Here is a 17,704-nt window from a genome sequence, read left to right on the forward strand (position 1 = left end):
TACGGGGTTTTCATCATTACACCCGTACGAAAGATTAATCAATTTGACATGGTACGAAAGCCCGCTTGAAACGAAGCATATCCTTAATTTGTACTTGTATATTTTCAAAATACCCAATAAGGGAAATTTTCTGTTCAGATAAATTTAAACATCGAAACACATCTAGATGGTAGGGATTTACTCAATGTGTTTTTGGCATAATTCGATATAGTTAGTGAACATTCGGAGCCTAATTTTAAAAGCGTCTCTGACAAACAAATCAGCAAAACTATGCCATTTTTTTACTTAGCTATATATCATTGAGTTTGTTTTGCGACAATTAGTTTTAAGTAATCTTGTATCTAAATACGAACTCGTGTACAGTTGAAATGCAATTCATTGTTTAACAATCTTAACAAAAATTTTGTATCCATAACAAATGCAAGGTTATGTAGACAATTACAACACTGGTCTTCAGTTGCTTTGTTTGGTTGAAAAGCGTCGCTTTTTTCTAAATTTAGACGCACGCGATAAACATATTCAAACACCTCACAAATGAATCGCAAAACCGCAATTCAGCTTCTAAAAGGATTTTTTTATGCGACCAGCGTGGTCGAGACACTGGACAGGTAAAGTTTTTCAATTGACATTTCCTGTTGAAATAATAAAGAAAAACTGATAACCGGCTCATCGTCAACAGTAACTTCAATAACTTTAGTGAACAATTGCTTTTTCCTGCAACCATAGTCAATATACTACAGCAACCATGTCAAAGCTTCGGGTTATAAATTTTGTGTTCTGTATATACAATACGCGAAATTAATCCCTAATCTCAAATGTCAGCCGGTCTAGTTGAATAAGGGTTTGAGTTCGGGTTGTATAAGGGTTTGGGTTCGGGATCGACTTTGCGAATTTGCGGAATTATTACATTATCACCAAGCTTTGTCCGCCACAGCAAAAAACGTACATTTAGTTTCCGTCATATCTTACAACATAGAAAGTCTTCTTTCTTCCGCGAACAAATGCACAGCGGTCGCACGCAGTTAGAGGTTATTCATCGATAAAACGTGATGTGTTAATAATTCTACAACAGATATTTTCTATCGTATCTTAAAACACGCAAACTTCAGATAGATATTTAGAAAAGCACATCCATCATATAAAATATTCAGTCATGCATGTGCTAGCCTTAGAAGCATTGAGTTCAACACTCACACAAACAAGTTATTTGGCAAACAGGTTGATTTTAAACCACATATAGTGACTCACTACAAAGAGACGGGAAACGATTTTTTTGGCAAACAGCATATCAAAAACAAATTAAAGAGCCCAATATGCTTTCTCAACAACGCTTTTACAAAATTGTGACATGATGTAATCGTGACAAAAGTACAACAGGAGATGATTGAGAATCTGATAGATCTATTTATTTATTATATATGTTGCATAGACATGTTATCCAAATTGATACAAAAATCAAACAAAGACAAAATTGACGTGGAACGACTAATTCATGGGACTTCAACCTTTAACTGTGCGACATCCTGATAAATGGGTTAGAGTCAACAACAACATGTTAATATTTCATCGTGCAAGATCGACGATATTTTTTAATAAGTTTTGTAAAGACTTGAACCTTAACTTTGTGAAAGATTGGAAGACACACAAACAACTTGAGAAACATGCAAACTCTCCCTGTCCGTATTATGCATGTTACCAGTGAACGAAAGTTGCTCGAGATACAACAGTGAAACAGTGATTCGAAGGATAAACCAACATTACGAAACCCATTCAATAAAATGGACGCCTTATTTTGTTTACGACCCATATACTCGTAATTGTAAGCATTTACGTTGTCATGATTCGTGCTTCGCGTTTATTAGTTCACAGTTTGAGTTCACAGCATAGTTTATTGATGAAAAATATACACATGTCATTGGCAATGACACAGCTGCTTATGACGGTAGGTGTAGACCAATGTGGTCATTTCAAATCTACAAAGCCCTCCAGCCAAGAGTCGTGACCGTCACACAGTGATTCACTCACAAAGCAAAGGCTTGTCTGAGTAACTCGACGACTGAAATAGCCGGATATTAACAATATACTGCATCAAATAACCAACGATAAACACACAAAACGAAGGTCAATATGTGTGGTTGAAGTTTGGGCGGGGATGTGTCAGTTCGAAACAAACTGGTTTAGATCAATTTCTCGAAGGCGAAATTTTTTAGCATTCAACATTCTCTAACTGACAGGAGCATACTCCACAAATTCCACTTTTCTCAAAGAAGACCATGCTTATGTAATTGTAATGGCCGTTGCTTTTCGCAACCCAATACTACATCTTGTTCTGAATGATCATAAGCAAACGCCTTCCTCCATCGACCAATTAAGTTCTGTGAGTCCTCGGATGACAAATCATATCAATTGACTGAACTAAAACGCAACTAGTCTGTACCACCTAATATACGCTCATTTGCTTATATTCGAAAAGTTTTCGACAGGCTTTCGTTCAAATTCTCCCATCTTTATTTCGAATCTTTCATAAAAAACGATGGCTGGTTAAACCGATGGTTAAACTGTAGACGATTAATACACTATCGAAACAAATGTCCTTTGCCTACTCAAAGGTGTGCAAATGATATTTTTTCGCAAAAATATTGATGATATAAAGCACCAAAACAATCGCACAAAACTGATCGAGATGAGCACTGCGCCATTGTTTAATTCGTTTCATGCACAAATTAATTCATTCAATTTCCATGCACGTTATGTTATTATATTTAAATGCTTTGATACATTTCATCACGCTCTCACTATACTTGGATTTCACCTGTTTTTGGAACTTCACACTTTTGCACTTAAACACGTCTATTCTAAAGAATTACATTTTTGAAAAACATGCTTCATAATCAAACTGAGAAAATCAAGTACTTTCCGCAGGGCATCTTTGGGAACGGATATTTACTTAAAAAGACACGAGTTATAAAAAGAATACGAAGTGTACATGCTGTCTTGGACTGTATACCAATACTTTGCGAGCGTAAAAAGGTGCGTTCGTTGTTTCCATTCCCCGCGCGCAACTAATTACAGATCTCCGGTGTGTGGGAAAGCCGTATGGTGCTTGGGAAAAGTGTACATGCGAAAACGAAGGTGGTTCTTGCACATGATCAGTTCATACTAACAAAGACAAACAAGTTCAAATGAAACGTAGGAAAGACTGCATTCGTAATAGATGTTCAAAAAGTCGATTGATTTCAAGAAGGTTTTCTCAATACTGACGTGGGTCGACGGATGACCGTTTCAATACAATGAATACCACGTATAAAATTAAGGTCTCAAACGTTTGAGATTTTGAAGACTCACTTTCCTACTTATTTATATCACCTTTCGCTCATCGCTTAAAACTGTGTACTTTTCTTCAAAATAGTAAGGAGCTTCATTGAAGCTTTGGACGAGAATGAATTGCTCATGCATTAGCTTTGAATAGCTTAATTGGAGCCAGTATTTAGCTACTTCAGCTTATTCAATAAAATTTATGAGTAAAGAATCGAACAATCTGCGAATTACTTCTAATAGTTCTTCAATCCAAAGAACGGGATATCTGAACTCTCCATTTCTAATTTCTAGCAAAGGATTAAATAGGTGTCTGACCATCTGAAAGTTCGTTAACAATTAGGAACTTCCGCTCTATATTTTAAAAGATCACACACACTCAGACGTAGTGAGCGAAGCTTTATAATTACCTCATAATTGTTCGAAGACGGCGTTTTCACTTCACTCTGGCGCCTTGATTAGAAACATTTTAAGGAAAAATCTTGCCATTGACGGGGAAATGTATTTTCCATTAATTAGAGAGTGAGACAGCAATTTTTATATCGCAATCAGTGAGTGTGCATGTGAATGAGTTTTTAAAATATGGGCATTAGAATAGTACAGTTTCATATGTTATTAGGTACTATATATATACAAATACACTACTGTATAATACGATGTGTATAATACAACATGCAAATGTTTGTTGAGTTTATACTACGGAAAAGTTAATACCCCAACTTTGCCACATATCATCGTGAATGAAAAAGGAGAGTGTATTTTCATGTTAGCATTGAGTAAAAAGTCATGTAACTACAACGTGACAAGAAACACGATCACACAATAATAGCAATGAATGCTCCCACAGATGCACTAATTTTCATTCATCTAAACAGGTAATAACCGTTCCATTATTTGCCGAGTTTCATCAACAGGTTTCGTCGTAGATAATGTTTGTGCAAGTCATAGATTAATTAGGAAACACGACATGAAAACCATGGGGAACGTCGCGTGAACGTCATGTAACTTCGCAACGTAATACACGAAGAGCTACCTAATGGAATGAGAAATCTAAAGAGTCGTCACATCACAAGTACACTGTAAATGACACTGACGGGCAAACTAAACAGGAGTTAAGTCAGTAGTACTGTTTTGGTAACAACCATCGTTTGCAACAAATTTCTTGTCGTTGATGAGGTACTGTTAAAGCTACTGGTACATGTATATTGGGAGTAACTACCTTTGAGCTTTGGTATTTTTCAACTGCAGATACTTTTTAACCGCTAGTTAGAAAGTATCGATGCTCGGTAGGTACTTTTAAAGTGTTGGTATATTTTAACTATTGTTGTTGGTAAATATGTCATTTGTAAATAATCAAAATTTTCGTGTCAAGCTCTACAAGGAAACTATCGCTAACCGCACGTGTATGAGGCGCAAGCGCGTGCACATTTTACACTCACAACATTTACAATCGTTCGAAATCAAGCCTTGTCACGGAAAAAACACCCGTGTACAAGTTGTGCAAGCCAAACGTGTCATGGCAACCTTCGTCAAAGCAGTAAATAAATGAAAGTTTAAATACAATTTTTAGATCAGCAAATGAAAAACAAATTTTCGCCTTCAATTATCTCATGCAGCAGCTAAACTATATTCCCTCACAAAGGTCTAGCGTACTTTTTCCATTACAAATCAATAGAGCACAAACCTGCCGGTAGGATAAATGTATGAATAAGACGCATGCGTAAAAAGTACGCGAGTGAAACAAGATCGTTATAGTTTCAAACAAAGTTTAAACATGTTTAGTGAACAAATATGTTTCAACTTGGGCAGTGCTAAGCGGGAATCTCCGTTTGAAAACTTCAGTCTACAGCTTAAAATGCCTTACATAAATACAAACAACGCATTCGTAAAAAAAAAACACACCGAACATTTTAAATTAGACAAGCTACGTTTTCGAGTAGTAGTTGTAAGTAATCTTTTTAAGTTTTAACAACGAGACTATAAAGAATTCTTGCATTTCAACAGCGAAATCCAATGGCCTAAAAAGGAACATTTTGTAGAGTTATCACGCCAAAACTAATTCTATGCGCCACACGATTTTTCCTGTCGACAGAGGTATCCGACTGCGTTCGTTCTCCATGTAACCTGTGCGAAGACAATTTATTTTGAGCGACCTCCACGTTTCGGAAGATTTCGTGATCTTCTATAATTTAAATTTCTTCCGGATAAACTAAAATTTCAAAAGACAGCAGCACAGGGCACTTCCCGAGAAGCTCCATGCATATCCGAGTACATTTTGAAAAAGAACTTTTATATTAAAACAATGTGGTTAAGAGTCTTCGAGAAAATGAAGCATGTTTGTACAGAAAGGATTGGGTGGTATCAGTTGAAATGTATAAATTAAAGCAACACCGCTTAACAAGAGAAAAAAGCTTGTTTTGAAAATCTTATAATGTGACGGTTGAATCTTTTAAATTGATAAAAGTGCCATTTTAGATCGAGCCTTAAGTTTTCGAGCTCATCTGTATCATCTACACTAACGTTTCAAGTTAAGAAAGAGATAGCTAAACACGAAAAGTCTATATGAAAAGGCTTTCCACATGCACATAAAATTTAGGAGTTAAATTGTGAGATGTGAATTTTACTACAGAACAATACTACATTTGAAAATATTTTCCCGTTTACTTTACTGACGTTTGGAATTGAAACGGGCTCGATTAACTAATTGAACAATTGATATTCTAACGCGCCACAATTTGCAAAGAAAAAGTAGACAATTACTCGAGCAGAAACTTAATGGCAACACAAAGTATAATATGCAACACTCGAGAACTTAATAAGTTCATTTTCCATGCTTTATTGACACGTCCTTCAACCGGAAGACAAAACACAAAACAATAAATATAGTTACCAATAATGCTTATTAAAACCTGCAATAAAAGAAGGTAGTGAAAAATCGCCACATAGAAATGTTTAATTGAACACAAGCCGGCCATATATTTCTTCCACAGTCATTCGAGAGCCTTCATTGTAAAAACTGTAGCAAATAATCCCACTTCTATACACCACGCAGGCTGTTTAATAAATTTGTCCAAAAATTTCATTAAAACATTAAGTCTCGCTGACTGCAAGCCATTTTCACGCCAATGACAAGCAGAGTAAATAGTTGGCTATACACGAACAACCCCGGCTGACGATTTCGAAAAAAGAAGATTGATATAATGGAGTGTCCTCAATAATAATAATGTTGACATTGCGATAATTGAACGTTTGATGAATAGATACAAATTATAAGGCCGAAATTTATCAAATAACAGTGTTAAACGCCATCTCAACAACGAGATGTATTATTTTAGACTGCTGCAGCACGAATGGCGCCAGATTCTTTGTTGAGCTGTGAAGTCATACTCAACAACAAAAAGAAACTTGTTTGCGACGATTTTTTTTTAAATTTTAAGGCCACAATTGATCGGACTAAGGACGAGAGTAGGCAATCATTAATGAGATTTTTCAGAACAAATTACAGTGAATGCGCAATAAGCATTTGCACTTTGAAACGAAAATTGATCATTGTTTGGAAATCTTTTCCGCTTTTTTATCAACAATATCGCGTTTTCTTTTTGTATACATTCTAAACTATTCGTAATTCGTCCGGTGGGGCAGAACTTTACAAGGGGAAATTTCAACTCATCAAATTTCCGAACTGTAAGCGGGTTCAAATCGATTTTCGAATATCTGTAAGCATTTGTAGGCAAAATATAAAGTGATGAAAACATTGGAACTGTATACAGTACAGTGTAGTGTTTAACATTTAGTCCATTGTTTTTCTATCCGAACACAAATCAAAGAAAAACAGCAGTATCTTTCCTTAAATCACACAATGAAATCACGAACTCAAAGCCTGTGCTAGAAGTTTGCTAAATTCTTTCAAATCAAACCATCAATGGAATGAAAACATCGTAATCGACTAGTTATGAACTCCACGCCAGTAAGTGTGAGTGAGTTTTAACAATACAGACATAAGCTTTCGGGGTAAAACAATTTTGAAATTTCAAATCAAAATACGCACGTCGCGTTAAAGTTGCAAAATGCTATCACAGATTCGCAGGCTGACACCCATCTTTAATGTATTTCAAGCGCGCTTCAACTAATGCAGGTAGCTAGCATACGCAATCTAAATATAGCGTTGTGTGTTTGCTTTTGCGATCGGAAACCAATTTGACATACGCATTCAATAAGGCATTGGCGATGTTTACTTGAACAATCACATTGTTTGCCGCGCATAATATCGATCGTGGCACCTGGCAGAGCACTGGATCATCTTTGGCCCCCTGTGGTCACGAAATTAAACGCTTAAATAGTCATTCGTGTGAATTGGCCAAGTTAATGTCAATGCGATTTTGTGAAGATCACGCTAACTTTTGGTGACACCATTTCTGATTTGGACGGTTGATTTACATATACAAGGCGCATAAAATCATTTCAATCAATTGAGAAAACGCGAGTCAAGGTAGAAATTTATAAGAGATTCGCCATATTCGTGTCGTGGTGAAATTAATTGCTATTTCTGTCCCTACAGCTATTTTCTTAACGTACAACGGAAAAGATGTCGTCGTTCACGGTGGACAGTATAATGGGGATAAATATAGGCGAGAAACGAAAAGCGATGGACGTAAAATCGAGGATTACTGACCTTCAATCACCTACAACGAATAGCTCACCGTATCTCAGCAATCCTCGTCTACAGGATGTAGTAAAACTAGAACCTCAGGACGAAGTTCTGCTTACGGATGACGAAGATGATGGCTTAGTCGAGAACGAAAGAGAGGACGCGGAATCTCCGAGTAGAATGTCGCCTTCAAAAGACCTCAAGTCACCCACGAAGGAAGACAATCGTACTGCTGAGACGTTCGTTGCTGTAATTGCTCAAGCTATTCTGAGCTCACCAGCAAAACGAATGACTCTCAGCTCTATCTACAACTACATTGCAAGTAATTATTCTCATTTCAATCAAGAAAAGGGCCCCGGATGGAGGAACAGCGTTCGCCACAACCTCTCAAGCAACGACTGCTTTGTAAAAGCTGTTCGTGCCGAAAACGGCAAAGGACATTACTGGATGATACATCCCAAGGATCTACCTGAGTTTACGAAGGGTAATTTTCGGCGACGACGCAAGCCACGGAGACCTCGCTGCCACCATAGCGTCATGTTCAACGGCAGCGCAAACGAGAACTACTTTTATCATGCGTTTTCTACAGCTGCCATCCCATTTTCAATTCCATCGACCGCGAGACAAGAGCGAGGAATTACGGGAGCCGAAAGATCACCGTTCACTTTTGGCTTTGTCAGAGATAGTCAGTCAAAACTACCATTGAATGGTCAATATGACAGACCTCAATACTTGGATATGACTCGAAATGGCTTCGCGCTACCTCCATCGTTCCTCTGGCCTGGAGAGATCAATGCGAGAACTTTACCAAAATTCACAGGCGCGTTCAACTTTCATCAACTCTGCGCTTGCCAGCCTCCAGGATTACAATGTTATTTTCATAAATGATCCCTTCTGCTGGTGTTGAACTTCTCGACGCACATTGTATATAAACTGAATTCGCCCGTGTATTGAAGAATGACTTTAGTTCGCATGTATATGTGTATATTGATTAAATTATTGTTTAAAATGACAACAAGTAAGTCTGGCGTTGAAATTGTCATCGGCAACAATCGCGATTTTTTCAGCAATAGAAACATTTTAAGAAAGTCATTAATCACCAAAGTAACAAATAATAAACTTGCGAAAATGTGAAGAACCTCCGACGTTTTTTTACGAACATTCTCAGTTGCTTAAAGAGAAACTATTCTGATTTTAAGTGATTCCTACCTACTTCAAGCCGTGGTATCCTAATTGTTTCTACCGCCTTTTTAATGTGACAAGAATCAGAAACTGATCTCATTGGAAACGAAAGTTCCCTTGACAATATGCTAACAAAACTTGTAACAATTTATCAGTATATACGGTCTTAAGCTATTCGATAGACAAAAATCCTTTCATAATCATCCTTAAAATTACTCGGCCGTGCATGTATACAAATTTTATTTGTTTAACGTTGTCGCGCTAATATTGTTTTTCATTTGTTCAACGGCGTCGAAGATCAACAATTTTCCTTTAACATATTTATCGCACTCATATTTTCGTTCGATCTATTCGAATCGTTCGTCGCAAAACCGTTGCGGTAAAGAGGTAAAAGAGGTATAGTTAAGGCAATCAATATCTTAGAGCATGTACTTAACTAGCTTGTATGATTGTATCGCGATTTCATAATGAGCAATACAAGGGCATGATATCAATTCATACATCTAAACACGCCCAAGTGCATAAACAGTACAAGTCACAGATTACAAGAGACTGTACATGAATATTGATTGATATCATAGCTCGAACTTAATTCAATTCGAAATAAATATCACGCGCTCTTTTAAACTTTTCTTTGAGCTACTCACATCAAAATGTAAAAAATATCTGATTTACTAACATCGGCCACACAATGAACAAGTCTATCATTAACTGGTCACACTCAAGTGCGTTCACACATTGAAGATTGTTCGTAAATGGTATTCTAAAAAAGCGACATGAGCAAAATTATCTCAACACATTATTTAAGATTGTTGTGTTTGATAAATAAGGCTGTCTTAATTAAATTAGAGCAACAGACAATTGACACTGCTACGGCAGAAAATTGAACTGCAGCCCGATGAAAGCGATCAACACTTTTCCACTTTGTAGCGCTTCAAGTTTCAATACAACTGTTGTTATGCCAATCAAGAGCAATACAAAACGTCAGCACTCGAGTAATGTTAAAAACTAAAAATGGTTAAAATTTGCGTTGCTTCAGTCGAATGCAGCGCATGCTATATTGCCCAATACAATGTCATCGCCTGTAATCGTAGGGAATGCCGGTCAGGCGATGAATATCACAATAAAAGTCTGTTTACACGAGCCCGGGTAGCCGGCATTAGCAAGGTTTTGAAAAGATTTCGAGGTATTATTGAAGGCAATCGCTACTTCAGGCGTAAAAGTTACTTAATTTAAACACAATGACCGATTTCTGTGGTACCTTTGGAATCGTAAGAAAACGTCGTAGCAAATTTTAACTTTATATTTACTTGTTATTTAGGAATAAATTGAAAATGTTCAAGTGAACTTATCAAAATGTTGAAGATCAAATATGTAATGCGAAAACGGATCGCTTCAACATATCAAAATCATTGAATCCCAGCAAGTGTAAACAGATTAAAAGCTTAATATGGCTCTTATGCTTCATAGCTAACATTTCCGTACATTCACTGTTTATGCCACCTTTTGTACTGTCAATTGGCAATTCGCGTTTATGACTTTCACAAAAAGCCATAAATCTTTTCAAAACTCTCACAGATAGAAAAGGGATTAGTATATTGATTAGTATCTTAGGACACACAAAAATACGTGCTGCTTAATGGCTATAATCTAGACACTGCATCGTATCGGGTATTTGGTAAAAAACTTCACTGGTCATTTATTTGTGAAAGATAAGACCTGACCATCAAACTACACGTTCCCATTTTTCTGTTTGATGATCAATTAATCAAAACTAATTGGAATCGCGAGCCACTTTAGCGGTAAGCTCATAAGCCGAAATCCAATTTCCTGAATAGCTTTTTTCGCAATTGTCACAAATTACGGCGCGGTACATTTCATTAGCGTTCTAATCGAGGCAACTAATCACGTTGCTTATATAATGTAGCAATTTCCAAACTGTCTCGTAGAAAAGATCGATATAGGGGAATTTTCCATTATTATTCTTCAAAGCTCAACATGCATTTTAATTCAGATCGAGAAGTCGAAAATCAGCCACGTGTAACTACAATGGCAATTTGTAGATGTAAAAATAGATCAAATTGGAGCTCAGCACAATAGTCATTCCGCACACATGCCATGTGATAAATACAAAATCGCCCTATGACTTCACAATTTCGTATATATCTCGTCACGATATTTAAAAAATCGAAAGCAATGTATATACAAAAAGCTCGCTCGGAGAGTCGCTTCAAAAATGCGTCGCATCATGTTTAGATATTTCGAAATCTCACGCGAACGCAATTGTTATTTAAATGAACTTCCAACACGACATATGTACAACAAATACTTTCCTCTTGTGAGATCTACCTAGCCAGGGTTAGCTCCTGTTAACGTAGAACGAACAGAACGAACCTATCGACTTTGCAAACGTTTGTTAGAAGTTTCCGCTCGCGACCAAAGGTTCTCGAAGTTTGCTTTTTGAAGCAAGAAAACAACAAAACCACACTTGCAACATTGTTCGTGCACTATGCCGGTTCACATTCTTTTAATACACTCGGTTTCCCCCAATACGTAAGAATATAACTTGTATTTAGCGTCTAACATGCACTCTCAGCTCAACACAACGAATGTTGGACAACTAAATCTTCATGTTTCGAGTACATTTATTTCGACAGTCTGTGGTCATTCCTCTTCAAATGAGCTTTCCATATGAATAAAAAATTACTAACATTTGCACACTTCGATTTCCATAAAATAAGCAAGAATGTGGAGAGGTGCAAGAGCTAAAAAATCTTCCATTTCAGGAAAAATTGATTTTAATAACTTTACTAGTGAGTTCGGTCGCTTCAGTCGGCGTAAAAGAAAAATGCTTTATTTTCAATTTTTTCAATTCGCAGCTTTGCTTCTCCTAACGTGCATAAAGTTCACAGTTCAGCGGTAACTAAGGGCGTGCCTTAGAAACGTAAAATTTGTCATCAGGGCACACTTGCTATCACAAACAAACACGGAAGGCACTAAGGTAAACAAACGCGCATTAGAACTAGCATGACGCAAACTGGCACTCAAAAATGATTGTAAAACAGCATGTAAACTTATAACTGTCGTTATTTTGCGTCGTTAAATAAAACAAACTTAAAAGGCCCTCTTAAAAAATACACGAGAGCAATCTGACATTGAAACTTGACTACGTACGAACACATATACTGCAGTCTAGAGTCTTCATTGATAAATTCAACATCTTTTAAACAAGTTTGGCTTCTTTCTAATTGACCATATAAAAGCAGAGCACGGTATCTGAGCAGTTCTTAGAGAGTATATAAACAGAATATGGCCTGATTTAGGCTGCGTTTACACTATACCGGATTCGCTCATCACGATATCTTCATTTGCTTTAAAAGGTTATTAAGCTGATAGATTTAGTCTATTTGATTGTGTTTCTGACGTTGAACAATTTCACTGCTTTATAATACAAAGAATATTTAACCTGCTACGATAGCAATCCGGTATAGTGTAAACGGGGCCTTATACGTCGCATTTTACATGAGTCGAATGCATTCAAAACAAAAGATGAGGAATTTTATCTCGTTTTCTTTTGTCTCTAATGTACTCGACGCATGTAAAATGCGACGTATAAAACATCTCTCTAGAGATGCCTACCTTTCGATAGCAACACAGCACAAGACGTAACCTGAGTCCTTACATCACATTAATGTCGATATTAAAACAACGGGAAAAAACATTGCACAATGGAAAAATACGAGCTTTCCTGATGACACATTCATGAGCGAAATCGATAGCATCACCCGGGTGTTTATAAACTTTTACACGCAGAACATAAACATAGGGTGATTTGGCCAAGGTATCTTGCCTCTCAAAAAATAAATGTTGTCAGAAGAGCAGGAAATTGGCCGTAAACCAAGAAGTTAAAGTTGTAAACGCACCGCTCCTGCCTGCTTAAACAACAAACAAATGAAACCCCTGCAAAGTAAATATTGTTTATATCATGTCTTAATTCTAATCCGACAAAGATTGGCCAGGAAGCGAGCACAAGGTAAACAATTGAAAGTTTAGTCAAATCAGGAAATTTACCAAAAAACACCAAGATGCTCTTCCGCAAGGAAGGTAGTCCATCGTAGGTCACCGAGAAACGAAGGAATAGCCACGTAAGTATATAGGATTTGGTAGAGATCTTATTTTGCATTATGTCCATACAATGACGTATGACTTAATCTCATCAACAAGTTAAAAATCATGGAGGTTTATGAAAATAATTTTAATGCCCTGAATTAAAAAACTGGCGGAAAAATTCGTAGATGAATGAAACGTGTCAATCTGCGTAAAGTGGCAGCGAAAATCGAGGTGTTTGATTACAAAGTTTTCAAAAATATCTTAAATTTTACAGGGAGGTCAGAAGGTTCTCTTTCCTTTTTCATATCCTCGTTTAATTTTCGTGAATAAAAAACATTCGAAGTCAAACCACCCACAAATGCTTTTCTCGCAGGATTCTCGATATATTTGTACGGAGAAGCTGATGGAACAAGCTGTATTTAACTGACTTTTTAACGATCTCAGATGGAATTATAGCAGTGGATGCTGAACTTCTAATTCGTATTATAAAATACACAGTAACCACAAAAAAATAAACGAACACCATACTATAAGGAATCAAAACACAAAACGAAACTAAATGAAAAGATTCATATCAGCGTTAATGCTAACGTTTACAAACGATAATCTTGCCGTCAATGAGTAAGATTGTAATCTTCCCATAATTTTTAAATTCTTTTTGTAATAAAACATCCAATTACTCGGCGATATCATCGTAATAAGTCATGTTTTCCATTTACTAAATTATCTGCAAAAAGGGATTATGCCGGCTTACAGAGAGAACGTGGAAGGTATTCGGATAATAGGACCACCATGAGGCAGTTTAAGTCTCGCTCCTGGCTTAGCTTATGAGATATAAGAGAGCAATAACGATCTACATGATTGAGAAGACAAGTGCTACAGTTCTGTTGATGTTACACGTAGTATCAGAGCAATCATCTAAATAATTTTTTCTTCATGAACGAAATCAAAATGACTTTTAATGTTGTTGTATATCACCGCACAGGGTTAAACGATGTCAAACTATGAAATGGAGCAACGTATTAGAAAGCTCACGAAGCATAATGTATGTCAAACGAACGACAAAAAATATCTAAAAGGACTCTGTTCACCTACTTAAGGTCAACGCATGACAACTAAACTTCGAACTAAAAAGGAAGCTCTGCTTATATGTTAACTTCATTCGATGATGTAAATAACATAGAAATGATTTGTGAAAGGAAACAATCCGAGCCAAACCCATGAAATCCATGCAATATAGATAATAAATACAAAATAAATTTATATCATGTACATTTTATACGCCAATTGAGGTGTCTATAATAGTCCTCAAACTATTAGACAATGTGCACTATCCTGTTGATGACTCGCAATAAACGTCATTATACAACTCCTATATGAGCTTGAGTTGTGATAACTTTCATTTTGACCGAGAACCTCATGAAATTGTCGATTTCCCGATGGTTCTCAAACCACCCTAACATAACATTATATCCTCAACGCTTTGTTGTGTTGACAACCCATTCCTCTTTAAGGAAGGGGAGATACTGCAGAGACAACAAAAATCATGCCCAATAATCTTTGGAGGGGTGGAGCAGGGTTAATGGTGGTAAACATGGAGTAAAGCTGGGTTGAAATCCTATGTATCCATATGGACAAATTGACCGCATATTGACGTGTGTAATACGTCAATCGTCATAGGAATCTCTTCAAACTGACCGTCAGTCCAGTTATTTGTTTAGATTTTGTGTTTGTAAACACAAACACGGCCACGAGAATGTGTATACATAAGCATGGCTATCGTTTAAGAGCACGTGCTGGCTGCAAATTGTTTAATAAAGTTAGTTGTTTACTTAGTCATACAGCAAGTTGATTCTCTCTGAACAAAACCTTAAGCATGCGAAAACAAGAGAGCAGATTATCTTAAATTGGAGTGAAATGGAAATTAAATCATGTTGAAGAACGCCGAGTTAAGTTTTGGAAAACAACTTCCGTAGCTCTCACATCTGAGACTTTAAATGAAAAAAGCACAAATTAAAGTCTAGGGTTGTAACAGGTATCAATTCTAAAGACTTAGAACACACACACAGTTAAGGGTCTAGTCTTCAAGACACCAATAATCATCCCAATTCGGGCTCCCGCAAAAAATCGGCAATATTCTAGCAAATTACACATAGCCATATTTTCCCATTTAACTACATTTTACTCTCTCAGGAAAAGAGTACGACATACTTAAAGAATTAACCAAAAAGACTCAATCAGACAAAAGGTAGACGACCTATGGTGAGAATAATAAATTAGCTAGCTCTTGGAATAGTCGACTTGTAGAAGACACAAAATTGCGAAATTTATAACTTAATCAAATTCTAAGTAACAAGAAAACAGCAAGCCAAATCAAATGAGCCTGAACGAAACTCCAGTGAATCTAGATTGCGTGCACTAGAGACAAAGAAATTGCATAACTATTGTATGCCGTGGAGATGTATACAAAACGCGCTGTGCCAAACCAATAAATAAATCGATTTTCTTGCTGCGTGACAGCTGTTTGATACCAGCAAACAATAAACATAAAAAGTTGATGGTTTCCCTACCACGATCAACAAAGGAAATGATTTAATTTATCGGTTCATATAGCCATTGGCGATTATTAAAAATTGTTAAAGCAATTTTCGCGCAATCGTAAATCTATAAAGACTCGGGTTTCAACATCATATCACTCATGAAGACTCTACACTACCAAGTTTCAAAATCAGATACTTCTGATGAAGACACGAGACTGGAGTATAGAGGGCTCAAGTTTTGAGATCCGACCATTTCTGATTAAGACATCAAACTTCAACACGAAGTCATTCCAATGAAAAAAATAGACTAGAGTAATTAAGTGCTGAAGTTTCAACATCAAATCACTCCTAATGAAAACACAAGACTAGAGTAATCGTGTACTGAGGTTTAAACATCAGATCCCTGCTGATAAAGACTGATCACTACACTGGACTACATAGAAACTCCAAATTTACCATCGAATCACTCCAAACGAAAACACTGGACTGAAGTATATGAAGACTCAAGGTTTCAACATTAGATCATTCCAGATGAGAACACAAAACAAAGTATATAAGAGATACGGGGGTTTCAAAACTTCTCATTATAAATAAATTCAATGTCTTCAAATTTCGATCACACGCAAATTCATCAAGCAGATGTTGTAAACGTAAGATTTCACAAAATCATACCCAGGAATGCACACCCCTCCCCGAACATTTACAGAGTGAAAATGGCTTGAATTGGACGCGGTGCACCATGTAATCTCGAGTAGAAGTAAAAACAGAGTCAACCAAATTAAGTAAAAACAACTGCATTGCAAAGAATCCTGGAAAAGAATTGAGGATAAATATATATATATATATATTTGGTGAAGAAAAAAGTAAAGACAACTACAATTTTATCCCGACAAGCCTGTTTCGTGATTGCTCACTCATCAGGGGATGTAATAAAAGAATATTCACAGTTATCAAATTATATACGTTTTGTTATTTACTTTATGTAATTATGAAATTATGCTTCACTGTCACCCACACCCACAAACATCTCCACCACCAGGTGTTTAGTATTTATAGTGTGAGCAATTATAGTGTGAGTGGTTCGCAGAATGTTCCAGAGTTAATAATTAACTTTCGCTTTAGAGAAATGTATTTTTTTGCAACAAACTCTACTTCCACATTCATATTTATTGCGACTGCCCCACCACATCGCAACATATTTCAACAACGCTATCATATGAGCCAGGGATTTTAGCATTCCTGTAAGAAGACTTTCTCGTTCACTTTCATCACAATTAACTTCTATATATACAATTTAACGATCCGAGAACGCATACATACTTGCATAATTACGAAAAAATTCACCCCAAAATTCCGCATTTCATATGACCTCATGAAAAATCGACTCGTTGACAAACACATTGCATGAAAAAACAGACAATTCGACTTTGCTGAATCACGCAAAGGGCTTTGTTTCGTACTCAAATGTACCTCAATCTCCATAACTATCATCACAGCGACATATTTACCACCCGCTAAAAGACGCCAACGAAAAATTCCTCGAGCCACATGAGATGGCGTATATTTAGATAAACTTGTGGTAACCTGCGAGTTTTACCGGGGTTGTTTAGTTACATATGCAATAAACAAACTATAAATAAACGTAGATAATGAGCGTTGTATCACAAAGACAACAAAACCACGTTCTTTTCAACAGTTTCTCAATAAAAATTAACGAAAATACTTGATAATATAATTGCAGACACTTGAACCACACCAGACCAGCTCAATTCAACATAATTAACACAATAGTGACTACAATATACCAACAGGTAGACAGATCGACCAAGGTCCATAAATTCCAATTATGGTGCACGTATAATACATTTCATTCTTTTGAAAACGATCTCATACAGAGAACCAAAAACGA

General features: G+C 36.5%; 1 protein-coding gene across 3 annotated transcripts; it reads left to right on the top strand.

Moving 5' to 3' along the window:
• Window positions 1–4,369: 4,369 nt before the first annotated feature.
• LOC124434942 (forkhead box protein unc-130-like) lies at window positions 4,370–9,334 on the top strand. Of its 3 annotated transcripts, none has more exons than XM_046984890.1 (2): window positions 4,370–4,601; window positions 7,874–9,334. In XM_046984890.1, exon 2 carries the CDS (start codon window positions 7,901–7,903, stop codon window positions 8,849–8,851), a length of 951 nt encoding a protein of 316 aa, XP_046840846.1. In that variant the 5' UTR covers window positions 4,370–4,601; window positions 7,874–7,900; the 3' UTR covers window positions 8,852–9,334. The 3 variants fall into 3 exon arrangements, with proteins under 3 accessions (XP_046840846.1, XP_046840848.1, XP_046840847.1); XM_046984892.1 differs by having other exon boundaries at window positions 4,370–4,491; XM_046984891.1 differs by lacking the exon at window positions 4,370–4,601 and adding an exon at window positions 7,199–7,804.
• Window positions 9,335–17,704: the final 8,370 nt, after the last annotated feature.

This window comes from Xenia sp. Carnegie-2017, unplaced genomic scaffold (genome assembly GCF_021976095.1).
Source record: "Xenia sp. Carnegie-2017 unplaced genomic scaffold, XeniaSp_v1 HiC_scaffold_14, whole genome shotgun sequence".
NCBI classification, from domain to species: domain Eukaryota; kingdom Metazoa; phylum Cnidaria; class Anthozoa; order Malacalcyonacea; family Xeniidae; genus Xenia; species Xenia sp. Carnegie-2017.

What these genes read in the sequence shown, in the direction of transcription:
- LOC124434942 (XM_046984890.1), top strand. Translation starts at nt 7,901, where the DNA reads ATGTCGTCGTTCACGGTGGACAGTATAATGGGGATAAATATAGGCGAG.